Raw genomic sequence first — 24,887 nt, 5'->3', positions numbered from 1 at the left:
CATCAGTGCCACCAGGTTGGGGCCTTCTCTGTCATACTTGAGGAGAGAAGGTTGTTCACTGTCCTTATTTTCATTGACAGATTGGGTCAGTCATTCTCTCAGCTGCGTGATTTTATTTCATCACATCCATCTCCGTTAAGCTGCTCCCTCAATGGGGGTGGGTGCCTCCATTATGAATCTGTCTCTCCAACCTCTTTTGTTTAGAAATTCAGGGTACAAGTTTGCACGAAAAAAATAATGTGCAGACTCTCCACCCTTCTGCATACAATTATACGAAACATAGAAACATGCGGCAGAAAAAGTCTTCTGCCCAATTTATTTAGCTTTATAATTCCCATCACTTTCTTAGAAATCCTCTGTATTTATCCCATGCTTTCTTAAATTCAGATCCTTTTTCTATTAAACTCCAGGGCTATGGGGAATGAAAGAATTGGTTGGATTATTTGGCGAGAGGAGTCAAAACTTATGATAAATCTCATCCAAATCTGTTTGAGCTCCTTCTGTGAGACCCTTCAAGGATTAATATTGGATGGTGTTTCATTATGACATCATCCTTTGTGACCTCTACTAACGGAGTCAAGTGTGACCTCCAAAGGTTGATAACCATCTAAGGCCTGGATTTTCCTATGTCGCACAGCTTAGTGAATCCCGCTGTAATGGGGGCAGGCCTGTGACAGCCGGCAGCGATGGCACCACTGCGGTGTTATCGCTGCCGGCTTTTGCATCCAATAGCGCCACCGCAACATGATGCATCCATAAAACGTAGGGTGGATATTCACAGATCACTCAGCATCCTGCCTGTAAGTGATGGACCCTCACGAGTGATGGACCCTCACGAGACGCCGGCTCCCCACACACCCCACATTCAGAACTGCGTGGCATCGAAACCCGCGAAAATTAAAGAGGCAGCCGGGCGAATAAATCCGCCCCGTCCGGGTGCCCGGGAGTTGCGGCAGGCAAGTGCTGGTCAGCGGGTAGGGAGCAAAAATAAAAGAGAACTTCACAGCGTGTCTCTCTTTTTTTTTTTTTTGTAATGTCCCCGTCAGTAAAAAACACAAAAGGCAGCACCTTCCGGAGGAATAACCCTTCTCCGGGAAACGGGGGGGGGGGGGGGGGGGGGGAGTGATCAGCCCACCAATGAATACTCCCCCTACTCACCGGGCTGCAGCACTAACACCGGGAAACGGCCTCAGAGCATAGTCCTGCCGTGCCTGCCTGCGGAACACACAATAGCCGCTGACAACCTACTTTACTATTTTTTTTTTTTTAACTTTATTGAATCTTTAAAAAATTGATCTAGTCAATAGAAGATCCCCCCAATCAACCTGGTACCTCAAAGGTAATAAAACTGGCGAGGATCAGGACCGCAGGTAATGTCTCTCTTTCGCCTGCTGGAGTCAGAGATATACTGGGGGATTGCAGGTGGCACACCAGGTTATATAGGGGGTGCCTTTTTGGTTTGTTTCTCTGACTCCATCTGCTGGAAGGGAGGCATAACCCAGCAGTCTGGACTGATCCTGGTACGTACAGGGAACAAAGCTTATATTTGGCTCCTTGCTACTAAGGGGTGAATTTTAAAAGCCCGGCATGCGCCCAAACCGCCGAGCAGATTTTAAAAGCAGCCCATGTATGTGCGTATCTCCTGGTACGTGCACAAGTGAGAGAGCCAAAAGAGGGTATGGGCGTTTTGTAAATCTCACCCTGCATTTCCCAACCTTTTCCAAGCCCAGGCACGCCAAATTAAAAAAACCAGAAAATGTTGTGGACCACCACCTTCCACGGGGCAGGCCGTGTGGACTTGGTGAGGGCTCACAGGGCCAGAAGAAGAACGAGGGAGGCCCTGAAAGCCGCACCAGTCTCTCTTCCAAAATGTTTTTTTTTTAATCTGTCAGCATTGCACCTCAGTCACACCTGCAGAACCTAAACGGACTCTTACCAAATACAGAATAGAGCAACCATAAAGTAGAAATACAAATGCAGTCAAAAACTGAACTGGAAACCACAAGCATCACACTCTATGCAGTGCAACAATGAAAAAACAGAACCATCACTACTCCTTGAACATCAAACAATAAAATCAAGAAATAAAATAAATACATAATCATAATACTAAAATCATACTAACATTCCAAAAACAGATGAGAAATAAAAGATTGAATAATTAAAAAGATTAAAAAAAAAAATTTTTTAATGTTAAACACCAATAAAATATTTCAAAACAGAAGACACATCAAATAACACTTGAAAAATAAAACTAAAAAGGATTTTAAAAATGTACCCTCTCCATACTTGGGAACTTTTGATTTTCAGTCACCCTGAGATTGTCATGGATTAGTGGGAATAGGATGCACAAACTTTCTCCTCTCTTTCTTATATATATATATATACACACACAAGCTCTTACACACATAGGCTCTCTCTCAGACAAACCCTGAGGCATTTCCAGATCTTCTTTGGTTGGGATCTGCCAGCAGCCCTGAGTCATCCTCTTCATTTCAGCTGCTGGCAGGTTGAGCTCCATCTGCAGCCCATTCTTCTCTCTCTCTCTCACACACACAATCCCAACAAGCTCCCATTCACACCCACATACCACAGGCAACCTCCCATTCACTCTCACACCCCCCAGGCAGGCTTCCATTCTTATACAACCAAATGCAAGGCAGGCCCTCATTCTCTCTCTCTCTCTCCACACATACCCCATCTCAAGCAGCTTCTCATTTCACATACACACGCACTCATCCCAGGTAGCCTCCCATTCACACACAGGCACTCATCCCAGGCAGCCTCCCATTCACACACACTCACATACAAGCACTCATCCCAGGCAGCCTCCCATTCACACACACACACACTCAACCCAGGCAGCCTCCCATTCACACACACACCTACCCACATACCCATCCCAGGCAGCCTCCCACACTCATACACACACCACAGGCAGCCTCCCATTCACTCACACACATACACCCATCCCAGGCAGCCTCCCATTCACTCACACACATACACCCATCCCAGGCAGCTTCCCATTCACTCACACACACACACCCATCCCAGGCAGCTTCCCATTCACTCACACACACACACCCATCCCAGGCAGCTTCCCATTCACTCACACACAAACGTCCCAGGCGGCTTCCCATTCACTCACACACACACGCCCATCCCAGACAGCTTCCCATTCACTCACACACAAACGTCCCAGCAGCTTCCCATTCACTCACACACACACACACTCATCCCAGGCAGCTTCCCATTCACTCACACACACACACCCATCCCAGGCAGCTTCCCATTCACTCACACACACCCACCCACACACCCAGCCCAGGCAGCCTCCCATTCACTCACACACACACACACTCATCCCAGGCAGCTTCCCATTCACTCACACACACACACACCCATCCCAGGCAGCTTCCCATTCACTCACATACACACACCCAGCCCAGGCAGCCTCCCATTCATTCACACACACACACCCATCCCAGGCAGCCTCCCATTCATATACACACACCCACCCACACACCACGGGTAGCCTCCAATTCACTCACACACACACATGCAGGCCAGGCAATCAGAGTCCATGGGTCATTCCTCCTCTGCTACTGCTGCCGCCACCGCCACCGCCAGCCTATACAGTTTTTGTTGGGGAGAGCAGCTTTTCTGCAGCTCTTCCTGCATGCTGGCCCTGCGGTAATTCAACACTCGTGGTGCCAGCACTTCCGGTATTCTCATCTCATGATGGAAGTGGGTAGCACTGCAAATTACCGCAGGGCCAGCACCTGAGGAGGAGCTTCATGACAGGCTTCTTTTACCGCCAGCGGCTGCATGGGCTTTCTGTTTCTTCCGCTGCCGGTGTGATGGGATCCACTGACGACCCCCACAAGCTTCCTGCTTCTTTTGCTGCTGGTGGGATGGAGTTCACTGCTGGCTGCACGGGCCTCCTGTTTCTTCCACCGCCGGTGGGATCGGGTCCACCAGCGGTAGCGCAGGCCTCTACCTGCTCCCGATACCACCCGGTGTGCTGTCCTGTGTAACTGCACAGTTTGCACACCCAGTGGCACCCAGACCTGGGCCTCTCCATGGTGCACCTGACCAGGTCTGAAGACATACCGGCTGGGAAACCCTGATCCGGCCCACTGCCCGCTGCAACGAACCTACACTTTCGTGTTCCCTTCAATGGCGCTGTCGTGCCCCCCCCCCCCCTTCCCATTCTGGAAATGCAGCTTCATTCTATCTATGCAGACCTCACCGATGCAGTATAACTGAACCCTGTGTGGCCTGTCCCTCCCTGGTGAGAGTGGGATGGCTTAAGTCACAGCTCTAGATTGCTAATGCAGCATTTAATCTGATTTACCATCCGTCCAGCCACACAGTAAACATTAAAATGCAATCATGATAGCAAATACACTTTTAAAAAAAAGTATTTATCGATGTACAGTTCTGTACAAAAGTTTAGGCAAATTGTAAATTTCAGTGAATCTCTAAGTGAACAGAAGCTACACAGTAAAAAAAACATCGTTCTGAAAGTTTTAAATGTAAAAATGCTATTCATTTGATGATTTCAGGGGATTGAAAATAATACTGTAGATAAGTGAAAATGGCATGTGCAAAAGTCTGGATGACCTTTCAGTCAGCACTTTGTAACACCTCCTTTGGCAGTAATAACGGCTTCCAAATGTTTCCTCTCACAGCTAAGAGCCTAACTGTTCTTGGTTTTAGAATTTCTTTTTCCTGCTCTTCCTTGCAGAGCTCTTCTAGCTGATAAATATTCTCAGGTCTCTGCATGTTTGAGATCTCCCCACAGGTACTCACTATTCAAGTCTGGGGGCTGAAGGCCATTACAAAACCTTTTATCTTTAAGAATATCAGAAGATAAGAGGTGCCATGCTGGGTCAGACCAAAAATAAAAACCAAAAAATAAATAAATAAATAATGTCCATCAAGCCCAGTATCCTGGGCTTCGACAGTGGCCAATGCAGGTCACAAGTACCTGGTAGGATCCCAAAAAATGGATCCATAAGTACCTGGTAGGATCCCAAAAAATGGATCCAATTCTTCTTGCACATAACCAGGGAGAAGCAATGGCTTTCGCAAGCCAGGAACTTGTCTAGACCCTTTTAAAACCCAGCTGCACTAACTGCTTTCACCATATCCTCTGGCAACAAACTGCACAGTGTGGAGTGAAAAAAATATTCTAATTTGTTTTAAGTGTGCTACCTATTAGCTTCATGGAGTGTCCCCTAGTCCTAGTAGTATTGGAAAGCATAAAGAGCTGTTCCCTATTTACCCATTCCACCCCATTTATGATTTTATAAACCTCTGCCATTTCTCCTCTCAGGCTGAAGTGACCTTACCTGTTTAGCCTTTCCTCAGACCCTTTACCATTTTGGTTGCCCTTCTCTGTACCTTTTCTAGTTCTGCTATATCTTTTTTCAGATGGGACAACCAGAACTGCACACAGTACTCAAGATGCAGTTTGCACCATGGACTGACGCAGAGGAATTATGATATCTTCTACTCCTTTCCTTATAATACCTAACATTCAGTTTGGGGTTTTTTTTTTACTGCCGCCACGCACCGAGCTGAGAGAATTTCAGAGATTTGTCCACAATGACTCCAAGATCCTTTTCCTGGGTTTTGAAATGCCAAGCCTGGTGGTGGACTGGAGCTGTGTGGAGAGAGCTATTTTATCCGTGAGGAATTGGGGAAGCTGTAGTGTTGTTACCTTTCCAGGTATCGCTGTAGGTAAACCCACCTTATTTTCTCAGCTATTCTTAAGTGCTAGCCAGAAGAATGCTCTGCTGGCTCAATGTCTCCTGAGCCCTTATTGCTGGCTCTGCACCAGGCTGCGCTTAGGCTTTTGCGAGCTGAACTGGGTCTCTCTCCTAAGTTTATTCCTTAAGGGGATACTGCTTTTTTATTACTTTGGGTGTTTCCCTGCAAACTGTAAGTCAGGAAGCTCAAGTTTTGTTCGCTTTTTTTTGGTTTTCTGCATTAAAGAACATTAACTAAAAGCGCAGTTGTTGAGTGTTTTGTTAGACCCCGACAGACACACAAACACAAGCACACACATATACATACATGCACATGCTCCCCCAAACACACATACAAGCAAATATGCATGCATCATTATCTGTGTTCTTCACGCACACAGAGAGTTCAATAACAGAGCCTATGTGGGGCAGAAGGCATGCCCTTGTGTAATAAGTCACAACTTCTTGTCTTAATGAATAATCTTTAGTAAAATGCAAGAAATGAATATATAATTAGTCTCTTAGAAGCATAGTGCATCTAGTAGCGAAGTTCTACTTAGCCTGTTCTGCTCTCTCACTCTTCTCTTTCCCTAATACAAGATACATTATATACATGTATGGCTGACAGCGTTTTTGTTTTTTTTTCCTCTTTTGTTTTGGGATAGCTCCCTTATTTGGAGTGGAGAATTACTCAACCTTTACCTAAACTAATGATGTCAAAAATACTGTTACCTGGTAATGCCAGGTATGGGCCATCCGGAGTGAAGAATTAGTAGCGCTAATTCTTCAAGGGGGGGAATGTTAATAATCTGGATTTAATAATGAAATTAATGGAAGAGCTTTGCACAAGAGAGAGGAATGTGTTTTGTTTTTATGAGCAGGCAAAACAGGCCTTGGATGAGAAACGGAAGAAGTTTGTGTAGAGAACTGTCTCCAGCTCAAGGCCTAGCTAACATGGAATGGGGGGAGTGTACCAAGATAACAGTTCTTTGACATCATTAATTTAGGTAAAAGGTTTCCACTCCAAAAAAGGGAGCCATCCCAAAACAAGAGAAAAAAACATTGTAGCAGTATTAGTTTATAAGGATGTACTGTATAGCTTAGAAACTGAGAAGGCTTTGGTAATACGTCACGGTTAGATGCTCCAAGCCGCTCCCAGGAAACTTTTACCTTTCCTGTATTCTCTTTCTGGCTTTTCTTTGCTTTCCATAATAAAGAGTATAACAAGCCAGCCAGCGCAGCGAAACCCCTGAATGCCACGAGCCTCAGGCAGTAAATTGGGAACTTCTTGTGAGGTAAGAAAGGTAACAACTAGAAAAGTCCCTACACTGGAGGTGAGACAGGTAAGGGACTTGGAAGTCGCCGAGACAGCCAGGGGTCTGTACTGGAACTGGTGCTTTTTAATCTTCCCCTGTAACAATCGCTATTTAGCACTCTCTCTACATTCGGCAGCGAGAGACATCTAACATACTCTCAATGTAGTTTATAGAGAGGTTCCCTAAGTGTTTATATGCTTTCTGTTAGTTGCTTAAGCAAGTAAACAATATTTATTGCTTTCACTTTTCTTCAGTTTTAAAATTTATAGCTGATATGAACCAGACGACCCGAGTAATGCCAGGCAGTTTTCGTTAGTTTATTAATATATTCTCAATATACACTCAATAATCATCTCCTCTTCAGAATTGCTGATCGCTTGTTCCACTCAAAATTCTTTATCTGCCTTCAAATAGATATCTTGCTATAACTCCTGCTCATCTATTGTACCTAAATGTCCACTCTACACCCACCCTTTGTAAAGTCTGTTTTTTGGATCCATATCCACACTTCATATTAATGAATTGCTCGTTGCTAAGTTTTATGTTACCTGTTGCTGATCTCCCTTCCTTATTAGGCCTGCCTCAACTGTACAATATGATTATCATTGGTTTAATAGTTTTGTTTTAATGTATTTATAATGTTTCCTCTTAATTTCATTTAATTGTAAAGCCTGTTGCTGATTTATTTTTCATTGTAAACCGAGGTGATGTTTTTAACGTGCCGCGGTATATAAAAAAATCACTAAATAAATAAAATTAAATAAATATTAAAAAGCCCGGTCCAGTACAGATTCCTGGGGCAGTCCACTATTTATCCTTCAGCATTGAGACCAATGACCATTCAGTCCTATTTTCTATTTCCTTTTAGCCAGTTACAATCCACTGTTTGGTATTGCCTCCTATCCCATGACTCTCTAATTCCCTGATGAGCCTCTCTTGGGGGACTTGTCAAATGCCTTTTAAAAATACAGATACACTATGGCAGATGACTCACCCTTGTCCCCATGTTTATTAACCCCTCAAAAAATCTAACAAATGTTTTTTTAAGACAAGACTTCCCTTTTATAAATCCATGTTGGCTCTGTCCCATTGATCTCTTTAAATGCAGATGGCCAGTATTTTGTTCATCACAATAGCTTCTATCATTTTTCCTGGTATCAACATCAAACTCACCATAGTTTCCCGGATAACCCCTGAAACCCATTTTAGAAATGGGCATCATGCTGGCCACCCTTGAATCCTCAGGTACTGTGGCTGATTTAAATGAAAAGTTAGAGATAACTAGTAATATGTCTGCAAATAGATTTTTTTAGTTCTTTCTGAAGTTTGAGGATTATACCATCTGGTCCCAGTGATTTGTTACTCTTTAGTTTGTCAATTTGCTCTAATATATCTTCCTGTTTTTTTCCTGTAAGTACTCTGTGGTTGATTTTAAGGAATATTTCAGTTCATTGTCTTGCTGAAATATCCAACCTCAGTTTGAGCTTCAATTTCTTCACTGATTGTGGAATATTAGCTTCAAGGATGTGTTGATATTTATTTGAACCTTTCCTTCTTTCCACCCATACAATATTTCCTCTGCTACTGACTGCCACACAAGCTAAAAACATAATAGATGCATCCCCATGCTTAACAGTTTGCTAGATGTTCTTTTCTTCAAATGTTTCACCCTATTTTCTCCAAATGTATCTTGTGTGGTTGTGGCCAAATGATTCCATTTTGTTTCATTAGTCCAAAGGACTTTTTTCCAAACAGTTTCAGGTTTATCAAGGTTTTCTTTTTCATATTTGGTGGGGCTGTAGAAAAGAGTTCCTTCTGAAAACTCAGCCTTGTAGGTTATTGCTGTGAATCGATGCCATACTGTAGATTTTTAAAATTATTTTCAATCTATTAAATTCAGAAAAATAAATAGTAATTTTGCATTAATCCCACATGGCATACTTTGAGGGGTGGAAGGAGTTTAAATTGTAAAATGGTACATTTACCTGGATTTTCTTGTATAGTATGTAGAACATTGTATCTTAATTGCATTTTGGATTGTTGCTTTCTTCAATAAATAGTTATAGATTAAAAATTGAAGAAAAATGTTACTTTTGCATCAGGTAGAGCTTGTCAGCTTCTGTTCACTCAGAGATTAATTTGTCCATAGGTGCCTGAAATTTTGCACATAACTGGCGTCATAGTGGATAACACATTGAAATCGTCGGTTCAGTGTGCTGCGGCAGTCAAAAAAGCAAACAGACTTTTTTCCTTTCTAATAATTCCCTTTCTAATAATTCCCAATGTTGGGAATTATTAGAAAGGGAATGGTGAATAAAACGGAAAATGTCATAATGCCTCTGTATCGCTCCATGGTGAGACCGCACCTTGAATACTGTGTACAATTCTGGTTGGCACATCTCAAAAAAGATATAATTGCAATGGAGAAGGTACAGAGAAGGGCTACCAAAATGATAAGGGGAATGGAACAGCTCCCCTATGAGGAAAGACTAAAGAGGTTAGGACTTTTCAGCTTGGAGAAGAGACGGCTGAGGGGGGATATGATAGAGATGTTTAAAATCATGAGAGGTCTAGAACGGGTAGATGTGAATCAGTTATTTACTCTTTTGGATATAGAAAGACTAGGGGGCACTCATGAAGTTAGCATGGGGCACATTTAAAACTAATCGGAGAAAGTTCTTTTTTACTCAACGCACAATTAAACTCTGGAATTTGTTGCCAGAGGATGTGGTTAGTGCAGTTAGTATAGCTGTGTTTAAAAAAGGATTGGATAAGTTCTTGGAGGAGAAGTCCTTTACCTGCTATTAAGTTCACTTAGGGAATAGCCACTGCCAATAGCAATGGTAACATGGAATAGACTTAGTTTTTGGGTACTTGCCAGGTTCTTATGGCCTGGATTGGCCACTGTTGGAAACAGGATGCTGGGCTTGATGGACCCTTGGTCTGACCCAGTATGGCATTTTCTTATGTTCTTATTTATGTTTTATGGATCTATTTTATTGTTGTTTTGGATTTTTATTATGCTGCATTTGATTACCATATTTTGTTTTAATTAGGAGTGGAACCTAGTGGTTAGAGCAGTGGGCTATGAATCAGAGTAGCCAACATTCAAATCCCACTCCCACTCCTTGTAACCTTGAGTAAAGTCACTTCACCCTTCATTGCCTCAAGTATATTGTGAACCCTCTGGGGACAGAGAAATATCTACAATACCTGAATGTAATCCACTTTGAAGTAGATGAAAGGTGGAAAATAAAATAAATAAATAGACCACTTTGGATTGAACATAACATAAAGTTACCAGAGAATCTTCTAGAACAGTGGTCCCCAAACCTGTCCTGGGGGACCCCAGTCAGTCAGGTTTTCAGGATATCCGCAATGAATATGCATGAAATAGATTTGCATGCACTGGAGGTTACACATTTGGTAAGCGCCGCTCTAGAACAGCTGGTCATAGAAACAGACTATGATGACAGATAAGGACCCTATGGCCCATCTAGCCTTACAGTTTACTTTATCTTTTGTTTTCCCTTCACTTCTTCACAACTAGGGATCCTTCGTATCAATCAAAATACTTACGGTCTTACAACAGAACAGCCTAAGGTCTGATTATTGATCTGACGTAGCCCATGGACCTCCAGTAACTCCACCATGTTCACGAAGGCTCGAGGGACCTGCAGGGAAACCACAGGAGCATCAGACATAGTAATGAAAAGGACACCATACAACTAGCTGGTAGCAGAGGGGATTACCAAGAAGTGAGCACACGGCAGTATTCTGGTCAAGCTCTTCCAAATGTAAGTGTGTGTGTGTGTGTGTGTGTGTCACTTTTCTGCCTTTTACTAGCAGCGGTGCCCTTTACTGATATGGCAGCAGTGGCTTCAGCTGGCCTGTTTGCCAGCAGTAGGTGTCAGAGGCATCGTACAAACCCTGCCCTTGTACTGATATTAGTGTATGTAGGTGTGTTGAAGAGGTGAACCACTCTCCAATGGAAGGAGGGTCTTTGAGTCTGCGCCTGTGAGATGCAGAGCAGAAGGAGGGGACAGGATTTTGTGAGTTGGAAACTCTCAGGTGTGTGGTGCCACTGGGCCTAATCCCTCCGCAGGGAAGGCTCCAGGAGAAGGAGAGTCAAGCTGTTCCTGCCCAGGGAAGGGGTCGGCCAGGCCATACTGAGAGGAAGAAAAATAGGAATCTAGGAGACAGGAAAGCCTGGAATCCCAGTGTGGGTGCAGGAAAAAGAGAAGAGTTTCTGAGAGAGTTCAGTTCTAGAAGTCCAAGAAAGAATGGTTCACTTCGGAAACAGAGCAACGTTAGAGGATTTTGGGGTTCAGGGACAAACTGCCTGTCAGAAGAAGGTCACACAAAGTTGCTGACTGACCAAGAGGAATTCAGCCAGAGGCTCATCGGAGTTTAAGAAGTGGGAGAGGAAGGAGGGAGAGCTGCATCCTGGAACAGGCACCGGGGAAGAGCCAGGTGAGGAGGGTCCCTGCCTCATTGAGCTTACCTGCCAGGATGTGCAGCTTTTGCGGTGGAAAGAGAATGAAATTTGATATTTTTGTATTTTTTTTGCCATCAGTTCCAGTTAAGAACACTTATTTTGAACAGCAGCTTTGGATTCCATGTGATGCTTTTGAGATTTGGCTGGACTAGTGCGCAGAAGGAGCACCAAAGAAGAGAGAAAAACCTATGCATGGGCTTTGAAGAGAATAACCTTTTCCCCTTGTAGGGGAACCCAGGGAGGTAATGGGGCTGTGCCTGGTCTATTATGCTCCCACTGAGCCCCCATGCCCAAGAGCTGACTGGGATGTGGCTACAACTATAAAGGTATATTTTGGTGTCTGTCCAGGAGCAGAGCCAGTGCAAGATTAGGTACCCTAGGCAAAACCCCCCCCCACCAGTTGTGCAGCCCAGCCTAGGTGTACGCCGTGAGCCCCGTCGCTGGCTCGGAGAAAGGCTCGCTCGGCTGGCTAGCAGCAGGTCTGGGCCTAGCGGAGGAAGGGGCGGCAGGTGAGGAAGGTCTGCGGCCGCGGGGCTCAGCTCTGCCCCGTCCTTCGTGGCCTGCATTGTTTCGTGCTAATGCGCTCGGCTGAGACACCGCTTGCCCTGGCTTGCCTCGGTGTGGCCTTGCGTTTCTGCCTTCCCAGGCAGCGTTTCATTCTGTGCTCTTTACCTCTGCTTTTCTGTGAGATGGGAGGGCATTTCTGTTCTGGCTCTTGCTGCATCCTGCGGCTGCTGCCTCTGGGACCCTGGCACTCTAGGCCGCCACCTAGTTTGCCTAGTGCCTCCACCGGCTCTGTCCAGCAGCAAATATTGGACCAAACAGGGTACCTTATGCCCACATAGGAGCCTAACTTTCAAACCTATCCGCAGTACAACATTTAAGTGCATAAGTGGATGCATGGAGATTAATGCTAGTATTTTCTAAATCATGTACAGAGAACAGCAACCAAAATGATAAAGGGGATGGAACAGCTAAAGAGGTTAGGGCTGTTCAGCTTGGAGAAGAGACGGCCGAGGGGGGATATGATAGAGGTGTTTAAAATCATGAGAGGTCTAGAACGGGTAAATGGGAATCGGTTATTTATTCTTTTGGATAATAGAAGGACTAGGGGGCACTCAGTGAAGTTAGCAAGCAGCACATATAAAACAAATTGGAGAAAGTTCTTTTTCACTCAGTGCACAATTAATCTGGAATTTGTTGCTAGAGGATGTGGTTGGGGCAGTTTGTGTAGCTGGGTTTAAAAAAGGTTTGGATAAGTTCCTGGAGGAGAGGTCCATAAACTGCTATTAATCAACTTGACATAGGGAATAGCCACTGATATTAGTAGCCTGGGATCTACTTAGTGTTTGGGTACTTGCCAGGTACTTGTACCCTGGAATGGCCTCTGTTGGAAACAGGATGGTGAGTTGATGGACCCTTGGTCTGACCCAGTATGGCATGTTCTTATATTCTTTATGTGTGGTAGGAGTTGTACAGTTTATAAAATACCTCATATTTCTGCTCTGAAAGTAATCTCAAATGTGTCTAATGCAAGAACATGCATACTTTCTATACCTATTTTGTAAGCATATGTACATATAATTTCAGTGTGAAAAAAATATAACATGTACACATAACCGTGATTTATGTGCAGAGACGTATTTTATACCATTTTGAAAATATTTCCATGCGTACTTGGAATCACCAGTTCACCCATACCTGCACCAGTTCACCCAATCTGTCTCCAGTTCACCTAGATTCTCTACGACTTCACCCTGCGCCACCATCCATTCACCCAGCCCTCTCACCTAAAAACTGCAGCCCAGTCTGATTTCACTTCCCCTCCCCCGTCTCCACCCTGTCCTGCCGCGTCAAGCTAAGAATGAGCAAAATAAAAAGGCTTTCTAGATGTAACTCAGATTTATTTCCTGATGTTTCAGTCAGCTCCTCTTATATCCAAGGAGATTTTATAAGCCAGAGATGTCACTGCCTGGTCTAACAGCATCCAGTCCTCAATGCCACCTTAGGCTCTGATCCTGCAAGATCTCAGAAGCTAAGCAGGGTCAGGGCGGGAGACCTCCATGGAAGCCTGAATGCTGAAGGAAGTGATGTGAGTGGATAAGCAGGGGGCATCTTCCCTTGGAAATGCTGCTGAATCAATGCCCCGGCACCAAACTGTGCGGGTTAAGTACCACTAAGGGATCCATCATTTGGGTGAGACGCCAGCTGAGATCCTGCTACTTTTTGCAAGAACAGAACTGTTAATCCCAGGGTCATGACGCAATTTCAAAGCAGACTTTTCAGTTTAGCCTGCATAATTTTCCTTGCAGATGTCTATAGATGAGACCCCTCAGGGACATAGTAGCCACCTCCCACCATGAACTGGTGAGAACGACTTGCAGCTTCGTTGAGAAGCCGATTTAAAAACGTTGAACGGATTGAGGACAAGCCGACGATCGAGGAGCAAGTTCCATTGAAAATTGATGTGCTGAACACCGACATTTTGAAGGAGTGAACACCCCCTGAGGAAAGATTCATTGCGATCTGAAACGCGGCCACGTTGGGCTATCATTTTGAAACAGAGAAGTCGGTTGATTGCTTCACTTTATATTTCAAATCGGGACATTAGAAGCGGTTGCTTTAGAGAGAAAATTTCAGAGACATAAGATTGAAGCGGCTTTGTTGATAATAATACTCTTAAAGAAAACATTTTTCACACAATAGACACAAAAAAACCCGGAAAAATGTGGTTGGAGGTGGATTGTTAATGATTGCAACACAAATGTATCACCCAGTGATTGGGGTAAAAGAGTATTAAGTATAAAACTTTCCCTTCCTTCTCAAAATGTTTTTTTTTGGTATACATGTTTGAATAAACAATTGAAAGAAAGATATTAAACTAATGGTCAACCCAGCATGGGAGGCTAGGAAAGTTGAATTTACATGTATAAAGCGTATGGTGAAAGTATTTCTTAAGAGGTGATTCCAAGGGGAGTTTGGTACAACAATTGATAAATCCCTCTAATCATTGCAATTAAAGTGCACACGCATTTTGGTATCTTAGTAGTGAATGATGATATAGGCTTAATTGGCATCTCAGAGACATGGTGGAAGGAGGATAACCAATGGGACAGTGCTATAGCAGAGTGCAATGATAAGAAGGAGTAACTTGGTGGCAGGGGGCACTTTATGTCCGGGATGGTATAGAGTCTAACAGGATAAAGATCCTCCAATCTATATGTACAATTGAATCTTTATGGGTAGAAATCCCATGTGTGTTGAGGAAGAGTATAGTGATAGGAGTATACTACCGTTCACCTGGCCAATCAATGCTAAGAGAAATTAGGGAAGCTAACCAAATTGGTAGTGCAGTAATAATGGGAGATTTCAATTACCCCAATATTACTGGGTAAGTGTAACATCAGGACATGCTAGAGAGATAAAGTTCCTGGATGGAATAAATGACAGCTTTGCTAAGGGCTTTTCCCACGGATTCCCCAAAGCTCTGCCAAGAGAGCTTCATTAACAGAACTTTAACTGCTGCAGTAAACCTGCAAGCTGAGTTTCAGGTGCTCAGCATAGTCTGCTCCATAACCGAGAAGCAGCTATTCGTGCCAACACCCCTGGAAAGACCGTTGGCCAATTAGTGAATCTTATCCTTTTTCTGCCATCATATCTCATGGAGGCGTCTGTGAGACTTTGTGGGTTTTATCTGTCATCCACCAGAGGGGCTTTGCTGGATTAACCCCTGGTGTCGACGCAGACCCCTGGACTCGTGCTGTACTACAGAGGGTGAGAACATTGGCTTAATTACCTTTCAGTTGGGCTAATTTAGTGTGGCAATTGTGTAATTCTTAAGTGCAAAGTTGAGCTTAAAGATAACATTTATATTATCTTTATCTTACATGAAAGTGCTTGCGTTATAAAACTGAAACTGTAACAAAACCAAAGAAACAAAAGACATAATTATAATGTATTAAACCTTGTTTTACCACCTCACCAAAGGGTCCATTTCTGCTCCCTAAAGGTTGCCAGATTAAGTTCTGTTAATTAAATGTAAGATATCCACACCAGACAGTCCTACAGGAGGAATAGCCACTGCTATTACTGGCATCAGTAGCATGGGATCTTCTGAATGTTTGGGTACTTGCCAGGTACTTGTGGCCTGGTTTGGCCACTGTTGGAAACAGGATGCTGGGCTTGATGGACCCTTGGTCTGACCCAGCATGGCATGTCTTAGTTTTCATGTTTTAACAGAGCAAAACCACATAGTCTCTGGACTAAGCATTCCCCAGCATCATGGTTAACACCTGCTGAGGATAGCAATTCCACCTACCCTGTTACCAAGCTTGATGGCTCTGGGGATCTTACCTCTTTATAGAGAATATCCAGGGCAGCTTGAATGTGTCTTACATAGTTTTCCGCTGAATACATCTCCTGAATGAACAGAATCAACAGATCTAGTTAATTCACTCGTGGAGCTCAGAAGAGCCACTGCACATACGAACTGTGAATAAACCCATACGGGAGAACAAGGGGAGAGTGAAAACCAGCTGAAATGATGTCTACAAAGAAAAAAAAAAAGACTTTGGAGTGAATAATCTTCTCTAGTGTCCACTTTCCCTGTTTTTCATTAGAAAAGGTCTCCCATTTCTAGCACAAGCCATGCTTTGGTATCTTACAGTTCTGCAGAATCCAGTTGGGCTGGGGCCAGATATTATCCAGCAAGGTCACAGGGACCTACGGTAGGTGGCTGGATAGTCAGGACACAGCCCCACCAAGCTTCGTAGCTGTTTATGTGATTACCAAGCTAGGTGGCTAAGACATGGATGGGGGCAGAGGGAGAGAGCTGGGTGTTGGAAAAAGCAACATCTGTCCTGGATGGTAGAAAACCAAAGAGGAAGGGAAGAGAAAACGGACTGACTTTGGAGAAGCACTCAAGCTCCTTCAGCTGGGAGGAGGTCGGTGGGGCCTACCGACTCACAATGCATGCTAACTCTCGTTAATGCATTTTGATATGTTACAAACCGGACAACAGAAGAAACATTCCTTTTGAGCCGTCAGACCAACATTGGATTTATCCAATGATGCTGTGCCTGAGTTTTCCAGACCACACGTGGTCCAGGAGAGTAGTGAGCTCTCGAAAGCTCAGACACAGTCATCATCATCTCTGCATAATTAATGCTTTAGCCCCGTGAAAGGTATCACGACCCGCAAAGAATCCACTCTTCTCCACGACTCTTATGGCGGCTGGAACGGAACACCCCCAAAGGAAGGCGGCCACGAAGCGCTCATAGTTTTTCCGCCAAATCCCCCTTCTCTCCCCACCCACAGAGGTATTTCCCATTCCCTCTGCTCTTTCCTTACAAATAATATCATTCTTCAGACAAGGTCCATGCTCACGATTGTCCCAGCTTCAGCTCTACTTTGGAGGGAGGAATCAATGATTTGGACAAAGCAGGATCCGAAATGGGGATAGGCGAATAATTTGGTTTATGAAAGGAACACTGCATGAAGACGGGCAAATTTATTCCAAGAAATAACAAGCAGATGTCGCTGTGCGACAACCCAGAAAGTTTTCTTCAGAACTTTCTCCAAGCCCGGGCTCGTTGGAGGGGAGATCTGTCTGCTTCACTTTCCTACCTCTTGCAAGTTGTTTTTGTTTGTTTTTTAACCCAGCAAATTTAAGACATGCATCAGGACATTATGAAGAATGCACATGCTTATTCCTATGAATGTATTTCTGAATAAAACTGCTACAAAACTGTCCAACATTCACATTTAGCTTCACGATTGTACTTTTTAAAAGTTTGTCCATCTGTGCTCTCAGCCTGTGAAATCAGATCAGATGCATATGATACTCTCTGCCTGAAACTCCAAAGTCCCTGATCCTGAGATTGCGGGATAAGGTTTTGAATTAATGATGGGAAGATAATGGTCGTACGTCTGCCCTGTGTAAAGAAAGAGAACATCTGACTGGCTGCTGGTAAAACACTGCAATCACAGCCTTCTTCTTCTTCTTATATTATTATAGCTGGGGAAAGTTGTGCCATGGGGAGAGACAGTGACGTTTCCCGACTTCCTTCATATGCTCTATGGCACGGATCTGAACCCAGGAGCTCTCCTGCTCCTCGGATCTGAGCACCAGCCACTAGGACCACAAGAAGAGGAGAAGCCACAGGGAGGAATATGGTGGTCTGTGCAGATCACCCTGGAAGGAATGACAGCGTTAACAATGTTTAAAATATATTGGCCCATGTTAACCCCATCATTCCTTCAGAGTGATCTGCCTCTCCACCCCAAACTATCTGAGAAGCAGACAGCAGGATGGATCACTGTTTTAACTTACCCTGATGTTCCTTATACAAACAAGAGACATGGAAGGATGACCATAAAGCTCCATCTCACAGTGAGCAGGCATTACCAGCCCTGGATTTACCTCATTACACCTATGGACTTGAGGTCTTTCAGGAACTGGAAATACAAGCCAATGTATGCAGCAGGACTAAAATCCCGGTCTGCAGTAGCCTGATCCTTTTAACACAGAGCTATCTGATCACCCCGGCTATAGCATGAAGAAAGAGCCAGTGACTGCCCAAGGCATAGTCTATCTGAAGTCTAATACATACGCTATCCAGGCAGTATTGGCACAGGTCGTTGCCTCCAATGAAGAGCGTGATCAGCTTCCAGTCTTCCTGAAACTGGATTTCCTAGTAGAAGAGAGAGAGCGAGAGGATTTAACGGGGAGAGCATGCATCTAGTTGTTTGGAATCCAAAATGGTACACAAGCGAGGGATAATTAATAAACGCATCCGAGCCCCCACTTATGGCAGCTTAAACTCCCGCACTGATGACGGATCCTAGTGACACTGGTAACACCACTCTCATCATAATACATGACCGACAGGGAGTAGATCTCATCTGTACTGTAGCTCTCTGGGGTATTCTCCTGCTTATAGTAAGCCAGTACGATTGTGTTTTATAGGAGAAGTAATGGTCCCAGGTTGGCCAGAGCTCAAATAGTGTCGTGTCATCAGCGGGGTCACATGGCAGAGCACTAACCGGAGTGCGGATGCGATTGGTGAAACAATGGCGCCAATGAAATGTCTCCCCACTCAGGGAGAGACACTTGGTAGAGTATGATTGGTGGGTACAGTTTTCAAATGCCCTGGTTTGTGTTTCTGGCATGAAGTGAAAGCAACTGTCAGTGCTTGTGGAGGCGGTGAGAAGAGAGATTTGGACTCTCGAAACATGATATCCTGTTGGGCGAAAGTGCAATACTTTATTTTAAATGCAAAATTGAAAAAATTAAAAACTAAAAAAAGTTGCAGAGCTTGGGACCGATGATTATAATTTTACGAGCATAACAAGGTGAAAATAATTGACTGGAAGCTAGTGGTATGAAGCAATGTTCCCTCAGCTTTTTGAAAGACTGTGTGTGTGCAAAAATGTTCTTTTTGTGCAACTTTCCATAAGCCAAGTTCAACTTTGTGCACTACGAGCCAGTCTGATACTCTGGGAGGAGGGAAGCGGCGAAGCGACTTACTTCTTGCTTTTGGTTTGTTTTTTTTTTGCTTCGCCGCTGTGTCTCTCCTCCTCCAAAAGCAAGAAGTAAGTCGCTTCGCCGCTTCCCTCCTCCCGGAGCAAGGCTGCTTTTCGCGCCCTGCTCCGGGAGGAGGGAAGAGTGAAGCGGCGAAGCGACTTACTTTTTGCTTTTGGTTTTTTCGCTTTTTTTTTGCTTCGCCGCTGTCATCTCTTCTCCCCTCCTCCCTGGTATCTGTCATTTCAAATGACATTTGAAATGACAGATACCAGCGTGGCGTGAAGCCTTAGGCCCGCACACCCAGGATACTGTATAGGCGCTCTATCCAGTAAAATGGGTTGCGCGGGCCTAAGGCATTACGGACGCGGTTTACATTTAAATAAAATTAGTGTTCAGGATCGAGCGGTAGGTGAGCTGCACTGTGTGTGCGGCAACCGCGGGTGCCACAGGCACTAACGCAGCTCTTCCTACCGCTCGGTACTGGATAGACCTGATTGGGATTTTTTGTGCGCACTATGTTTTGCTGTGTGCGTGGGGCTCATGACCTGTGTGCGCACGAGAGGGAACAGTGGTATGAAGGCCCATATAAGCCTCGGCAATATACAGAAAAAGCGAAACACATGCAGTTGATTTTTGAATGCTGTTGAGTGAAGCTGAACCTAAATATATTCGTGTATGTGTGAATGTAGCAAGGACCTGCTGAAGGAACGGATCCCAAAGGAAAAGAAAAGTAAGGAGACCAAAGAGAACATGCAGTATGTGGCTTTTACTGATGTTTGCGTGGCTGGAGGACAAACGCTGCGCATTTTTACTGTCTAAACCTCCCAGCAGTGCCGGGCTGTGTGCTTGGGAGACGAGTGCTGGCATGGGGGAAAGCGGTCATCATCTACGGTCCAAAAAAATATCTTTGATCTGACCACACAGACAATGGGAACTCCCTAGGATGAGCAGAATACATCTTTTTCAAGAGAACGATTTAGCTGTGCATCCCCCGGGCCGCTATCTGTGCCCACTGGGGGGAGGGGGGAGTTTGTAAGAAGGTGGTGGGGTCTCGAGAGATAATTAATGATTTTTGATTCGATGTGAATAGGGCAGCTCGGGACAGAACGAGGAGGAGCTTCTTGCCGTGTCGAAATAGCGATAACTGAGCCTCCCATCTAAAGCTGAAGGATTCGCACGGTACTTACAGTGCTGCTTCTCATCAGGTCAATCAGAGTACGGGCTTGGGTGGACATATTCCTTTAGGGAGAGAAAAAAAACAAAAAACACCCATTTCAGAAAGAAACAGAACGGCCTCCCAGTGGAGGTGGTGGAAACAAACACGGTAACGGAATTCAAGAAAGCCCGGGACGAGCACGGAGAATCCCTAACTGGGAGGCAGCGAGAGGACAGGCGGAGATCAGCTGGGGTCTGCGACACTGGGCAGACTGGAGGGGCCTCACGGTCCACGTCTGCTGTCATGTTCTACTTTTCTACATATGCAGTGGCCTAAGTAAAATATCTAGGGCTGACTGACCACGGATTGTTCTGAGGACCAATTGGTTAGGAGCTTCACTGGCTCAACACTAGTTTGTTTGTTTAATTTTATCTTTTTTGAACCAACAACAGCATAAAACACAAGTGGGGTTTCAGCATCCTGCTCCTTAGCTGCTGGGAGAATCCATCTTGCTGCCGACAGCAGGAACCATCTGGCATATCAACTTGTAACCCGATTCTATGGAAGGAGACAGAGGCGTCAAGCTCACTGCTCCCCCTGCTGGACATAAGATGGATTTGGTCCTGAAGCTTTGCTATTCTTCTTGATGTCTTGCCAGATCTGGCCTTTTCGAGCCTATCTGCCCATCTGATAACACTGGGATAATGGCGGGAGGTGTAGATATCTATCCCAAATGGCTACTTATTAGGTCATCTCTAGGGTAGATTGTATTTCCCTGCTGTGAGCCGTTACCTGGAGAAGTCCCTTGCATTAGCGTTGGTTTTATGCTATGAATGCTCCGTATCCACTTACTGGGCTTTGGATCCAGAGACAGCCACGTTAAATCTCTTGTTTTCTTTCCCAATGCCAGTGGAAAAGCCACGCAATCTTGGATTAAACTTTTTCAAAATATCTTGAAAGAGAAAAGATGAGATGCAGATTTTACCATCCGTTGCTTCCTCAGTCACCCACCCCCCACCCAAATGTAGACAGCATGCCTCAGTGACACGGGTACCCCTCACCCGTCCTGAGGACCAGAGGGAAGGCTCCCTCCTCAGTGCCCTTCTTCTCTGTCTCCCCCAGAAGCTCTGCTGGCCTGGTTGGCCATGCTGCTGCTCTATGGTGGGAGCCGCACAGCCAGCCCCACACTGGCCAGTGCTTTACAGAAGCATTAAGCCCTTCGGCTAGCCATTTTTCTTAAAGCCAAACTGAATTTGATGTTTCATGAGACATTAACTCTGTTTATTTAGATGGCTTAACATATTCAAAACCTTATCTGGAAGAAAGACTAGTCCAGATTAAAAAAAAAAATCAATAGAACTATATGCAGACACTGCAGTCACTTGCAAGTGAGGCTGTGATTCTGGAAACAGAATTGGTTTTCATCATTTTTTGGGGCTTTCAGCTCAGTTAGAACAAAGGCCGAGATCTAGCCTGTGTATTTCCCCCTCTTATATCCCCTCCCATCGTAGCCACAGTGCCTGGCCGGGGTCATAGGGCCACAGCCACGGCTGGTGTGGTCCCTAAGTCTGGCCACTAGGTGTCAGCATTGCACGAGTAGGACTCCCTCCCCCACCTCCTCAGAGGCTGTGAACGCCGCTCCTGCAGCATTCACCGGCCCTGTCCGACCCGGGGAGTGGAAAAAAGTGAGCGGGGAAGGGAACGCGGGTCTCGACACTCGGGCAGTACGTGGCTGCCACCGAGCCATCCCTCTCTCTCTTGTAGGTTTTGATGCACTGCTGTGACAGTGGGGAGGGCCTGGAATTCCTGCAGGGACATCACTGAAGTCGCATGATCACCCACCAATTGCGAGAACCACGTTAAAAATATTCTAAAAACAGGGAAGACTGAGATTAAAAACACCCACTTTCCCAAAACCGCAGCCTGTGTAAGTGATTAGTGGGGTCACTTGCAGGAACGTCCTTAAGCAAAAAGGAAAAGCAGGGTGTTGCCCCTTTAAGTTTTGCTGCACTATTTTAAGGGGTGGAGAATACGATTCCTCTACAGGACCCATGCAACCACCGGAGCTGGCAGAGCCACCAAGGTTAAACCAACATGTGACTGACCTCCCCCCACCCAGGGCAATCGTGCTGCCCTCTGCCTGCAGTTGGCACGGAGCTGGCAGAGCCACCAAGGTTAAACCAACATGTGACTGACCTCCCCCCACCAAGGGCAATCGTGCTGCCCTCTGCCTGCAGCTGGCACAGCGTGAACGGCCGGGGGGGGGGGAAAGGCCTCTCCCTCGCTGCGCTTTGCCTGCTTGACGGAGGCTTTTCTCCCATCCTGTGTCGATGAGGAAAATGCTTAGGAAATGAGCCCCTTAGGGCAAGGGGTAAGGAGGGTATACTGGTGGGGGAGGGGACAGAGGAGGCCTAATTCCGCACAAGCACCGTGGGCTGGGGGCATTGTCCCACGGGACTGCCTCACCCGAGAACCAAAACTGCCTTTTTTAAAGCAATTGCAGAGGGCAGAACGCAAGCTTTCTTCTTTTCATTAAGTTTTAAACATTTACTAAATGTTTTCTGAAGGAGCTAAGGCAGGATAAAGATCCAGGCCGGTTGTCAGATGGATCAAAGGGAGTGAATGGAAAGAAACTGTTTCCTTATAGGAACAGGATGGACTTCACCCTCAGAGAGCGAAACTTCCTCTCTCTTTCCTTTAACCCTCGACCTTGTACTAGGGCAGGATACAAACAAGAAATTAAAATGTAGCACAGTCCGGGGGCCTCGGGACCTCACGTACACCGACCGCTGCAGCCCAAATGGGCCGGTACCGAAAGCAGCAGCGGCGGCGGCCATGTGCTAGCTCAGTTGCGTCCGCATCCTCCGCCTCTCTGACCGCGAAATCCCACCAATGCCTTCCCTCACAGATTGCACCAGTTTGGCAGAATGATTTTTATAGAATTCGTTTATAAGGATCCCCCCGTTCAATACGGCCAGCACAGCCTCGCCTCAGGTTTTTATCAGTTCGCAGCTTGGGCCTCTCCTTCTGCGCTGCACAGAGAGGACGAGGAGGGAGGGGATGAAGGATATAACACGGGGCAGAAACCGAAGCAGCCGGGAGGGTCCTAGACCCTGACAAGGCTGACCAGGAAAAGCCAAAAATCAGTCTAAACCTTAAAACCTCCCGTTCTGTAAAGACAGAAAATACCTTCCAGGGCTAAGAGCAGGGCCAGTGCAAAGGGTATTATTAGGTGCCCTAGGAAATCTTACAGCCTGGGGCACCCACCTCTCCCATACGCAATTTAAAATGATGTACTCGCATGTGCTCTCAGGCCTACGCTCTTTTTTTCCTCTCCCTTCTAGGTGCAGGGAGCAGCAGCTTTCTTCTTGGACTTCCACTCTCTTCCACGCTGAGCAGCCGCTGCTCCTCTTTTCAGCTGTGTGTGGCCCGCCCGATGCTGCGATGCGTCACCCTCTCCGTCCTTTCTCCTGGACCCGCTCTTTCCAGCTGCAGTGAGACTGGGCCTCCTTCTTCCTCCCCACACAGGCCCCCCCACAACACGTTTCCTCTTCTGGTCCCCGGGGGGGGGTTGGAAGAAGGAGGTCCAATCGCCTGGGCCCTGCAGCTGCCACCAGTGCTGGGAGTTGGGACAGTGTGGGGGTTTTTTTTTTCCACAATTCAGGGCAGGTTCAGTGGATGCAGGAGGTGGCTGCTCGGCCACCCCCAAACCTGTGGCGCCCTAGGCAGTCGCCTAGGGCTTCCACCGGCCCTGGCTGAAAGAAGACCGTTTAGCAATTTCTTGAACTGTGTCTCTAGCGGGGGGCTCCTGCTTTTGAGAACGTTAAATAGCATCGGTGGGTCCTTTTAATAAAGCAGTGTGTGTATGCGTTTTGGTCTACAGGCTTTAACAAATGTTAACAGCTCGCATGAAAGCGCCAGACCCGGCTGAGCTTCCGAGTTCTTGCGGGACTGTGAGGCCCAGGGGCGGGCTTCTCCTTAGTACTTACTGGGTAAAGTTGTCTCTGTTTCCAGCGTGCCATCTCCACCGATGCTGCAGGGGAGAGAAGGGGGGGGGGAGAGACCGTTAAGCGAGCAGCCTGCAGTGCCCATTCTCAGCATTCACCACACAGAGATCACGAAGACTGCTCTTCCTGTTTTAGGCCAACTTCCCAGGCACTTATGCAAGCATATTTTAAGGCACGTTACGCTGGAGCGAGCGCGTCTACTGTCGAGAGTGCTGGAAATCAGAAACTGCTGAGAAAATCAATGCAAAAAAAAAAAAAAAGTAAAATAATGCTGCTTCGGGGGTCATAAATCAAGGTATGTGACCAAGAGAAAAAAAGAGTGGCTATCAATCTTTATGCTGTCCCAGTGAAAGCTATCGTAACCTACAAAGAATGAAGTTTAAAACTGATGAGGATGTGAAAAGATTCCATGTCATCTTATCAACTAGCAGGTTGGGTAACAAGATGGCACCTGAGCCACTTCAGCAGTGATAACAGATGTGCTGGTTATGTGTTATGGGAAACAGGAGGCAACTGGACCTTATCAGCCTAATATACGGGATGGAAAAATTGGTTCTTGCCTACTAATTTTCTTTCCATAAGTCCCACAGATCAGCCCAGAAATGTGGGTTATTTTCCCCTACCAGCAG

General features: G+C 45.7%; 1 protein-coding gene across 1 annotated transcript in view; it reads right to left on the bottom strand.

Annotated features, from left to right (window-relative positions):
* The window catches only part of LOC115088483 (phospholipase B1, membrane-associated-like), a 37,931-nt gene extending 13,648 nt beyond the window's left edge, over nucleotides 1–24,283 (bottom strand). Inside the window, exons 1-6 of the mRNA XM_029596753.1 lie at nucleotides 24,241–24,283; nucleotides 21,104–21,203; nucleotides 20,283–20,334; nucleotides 18,182–18,262; nucleotides 15,924–15,989; nucleotides 10,652–10,746 (exon numbers count right to left, since the gene is read on the bottom strand). Of these exons, the coding sequence (XP_029452613.1) occupies nucleotides 10,652–10,746; nucleotides 15,924–15,989; nucleotides 18,182–18,262; nucleotides 20,283–20,330 (290 nt within the window). The 5' untranslated portion in view covers nucleotides 20,331–20,334; nucleotides 21,104–21,203; nucleotides 24,241–24,283. The remainder of the gene's footprint in view (nucleotides 1–10,651; nucleotides 10,747–15,923; nucleotides 15,990–18,181; nucleotides 18,263–20,282; nucleotides 20,335–21,103; nucleotides 21,204–24,240) is intronic.
* Nucleotides 24,284–24,887: the final 604 nt, after the last annotated feature.

The sequence above is a fragment of the Rhinatrema bivittatum genome, chromosome 3, assembly GCF_901001135.1.
Source record: "Rhinatrema bivittatum chromosome 3, aRhiBiv1.1, whole genome shotgun sequence".
Lineage (NCBI taxonomy): Eukaryota > Metazoa > Chordata > Amphibia > Gymnophiona > Rhinatrematidae > Rhinatrema > Rhinatrema bivittatum.
Note: the sequence above shows the minus strand (reverse complement) of the source record. Positions and strands in the feature narration are given on the sequence as shown.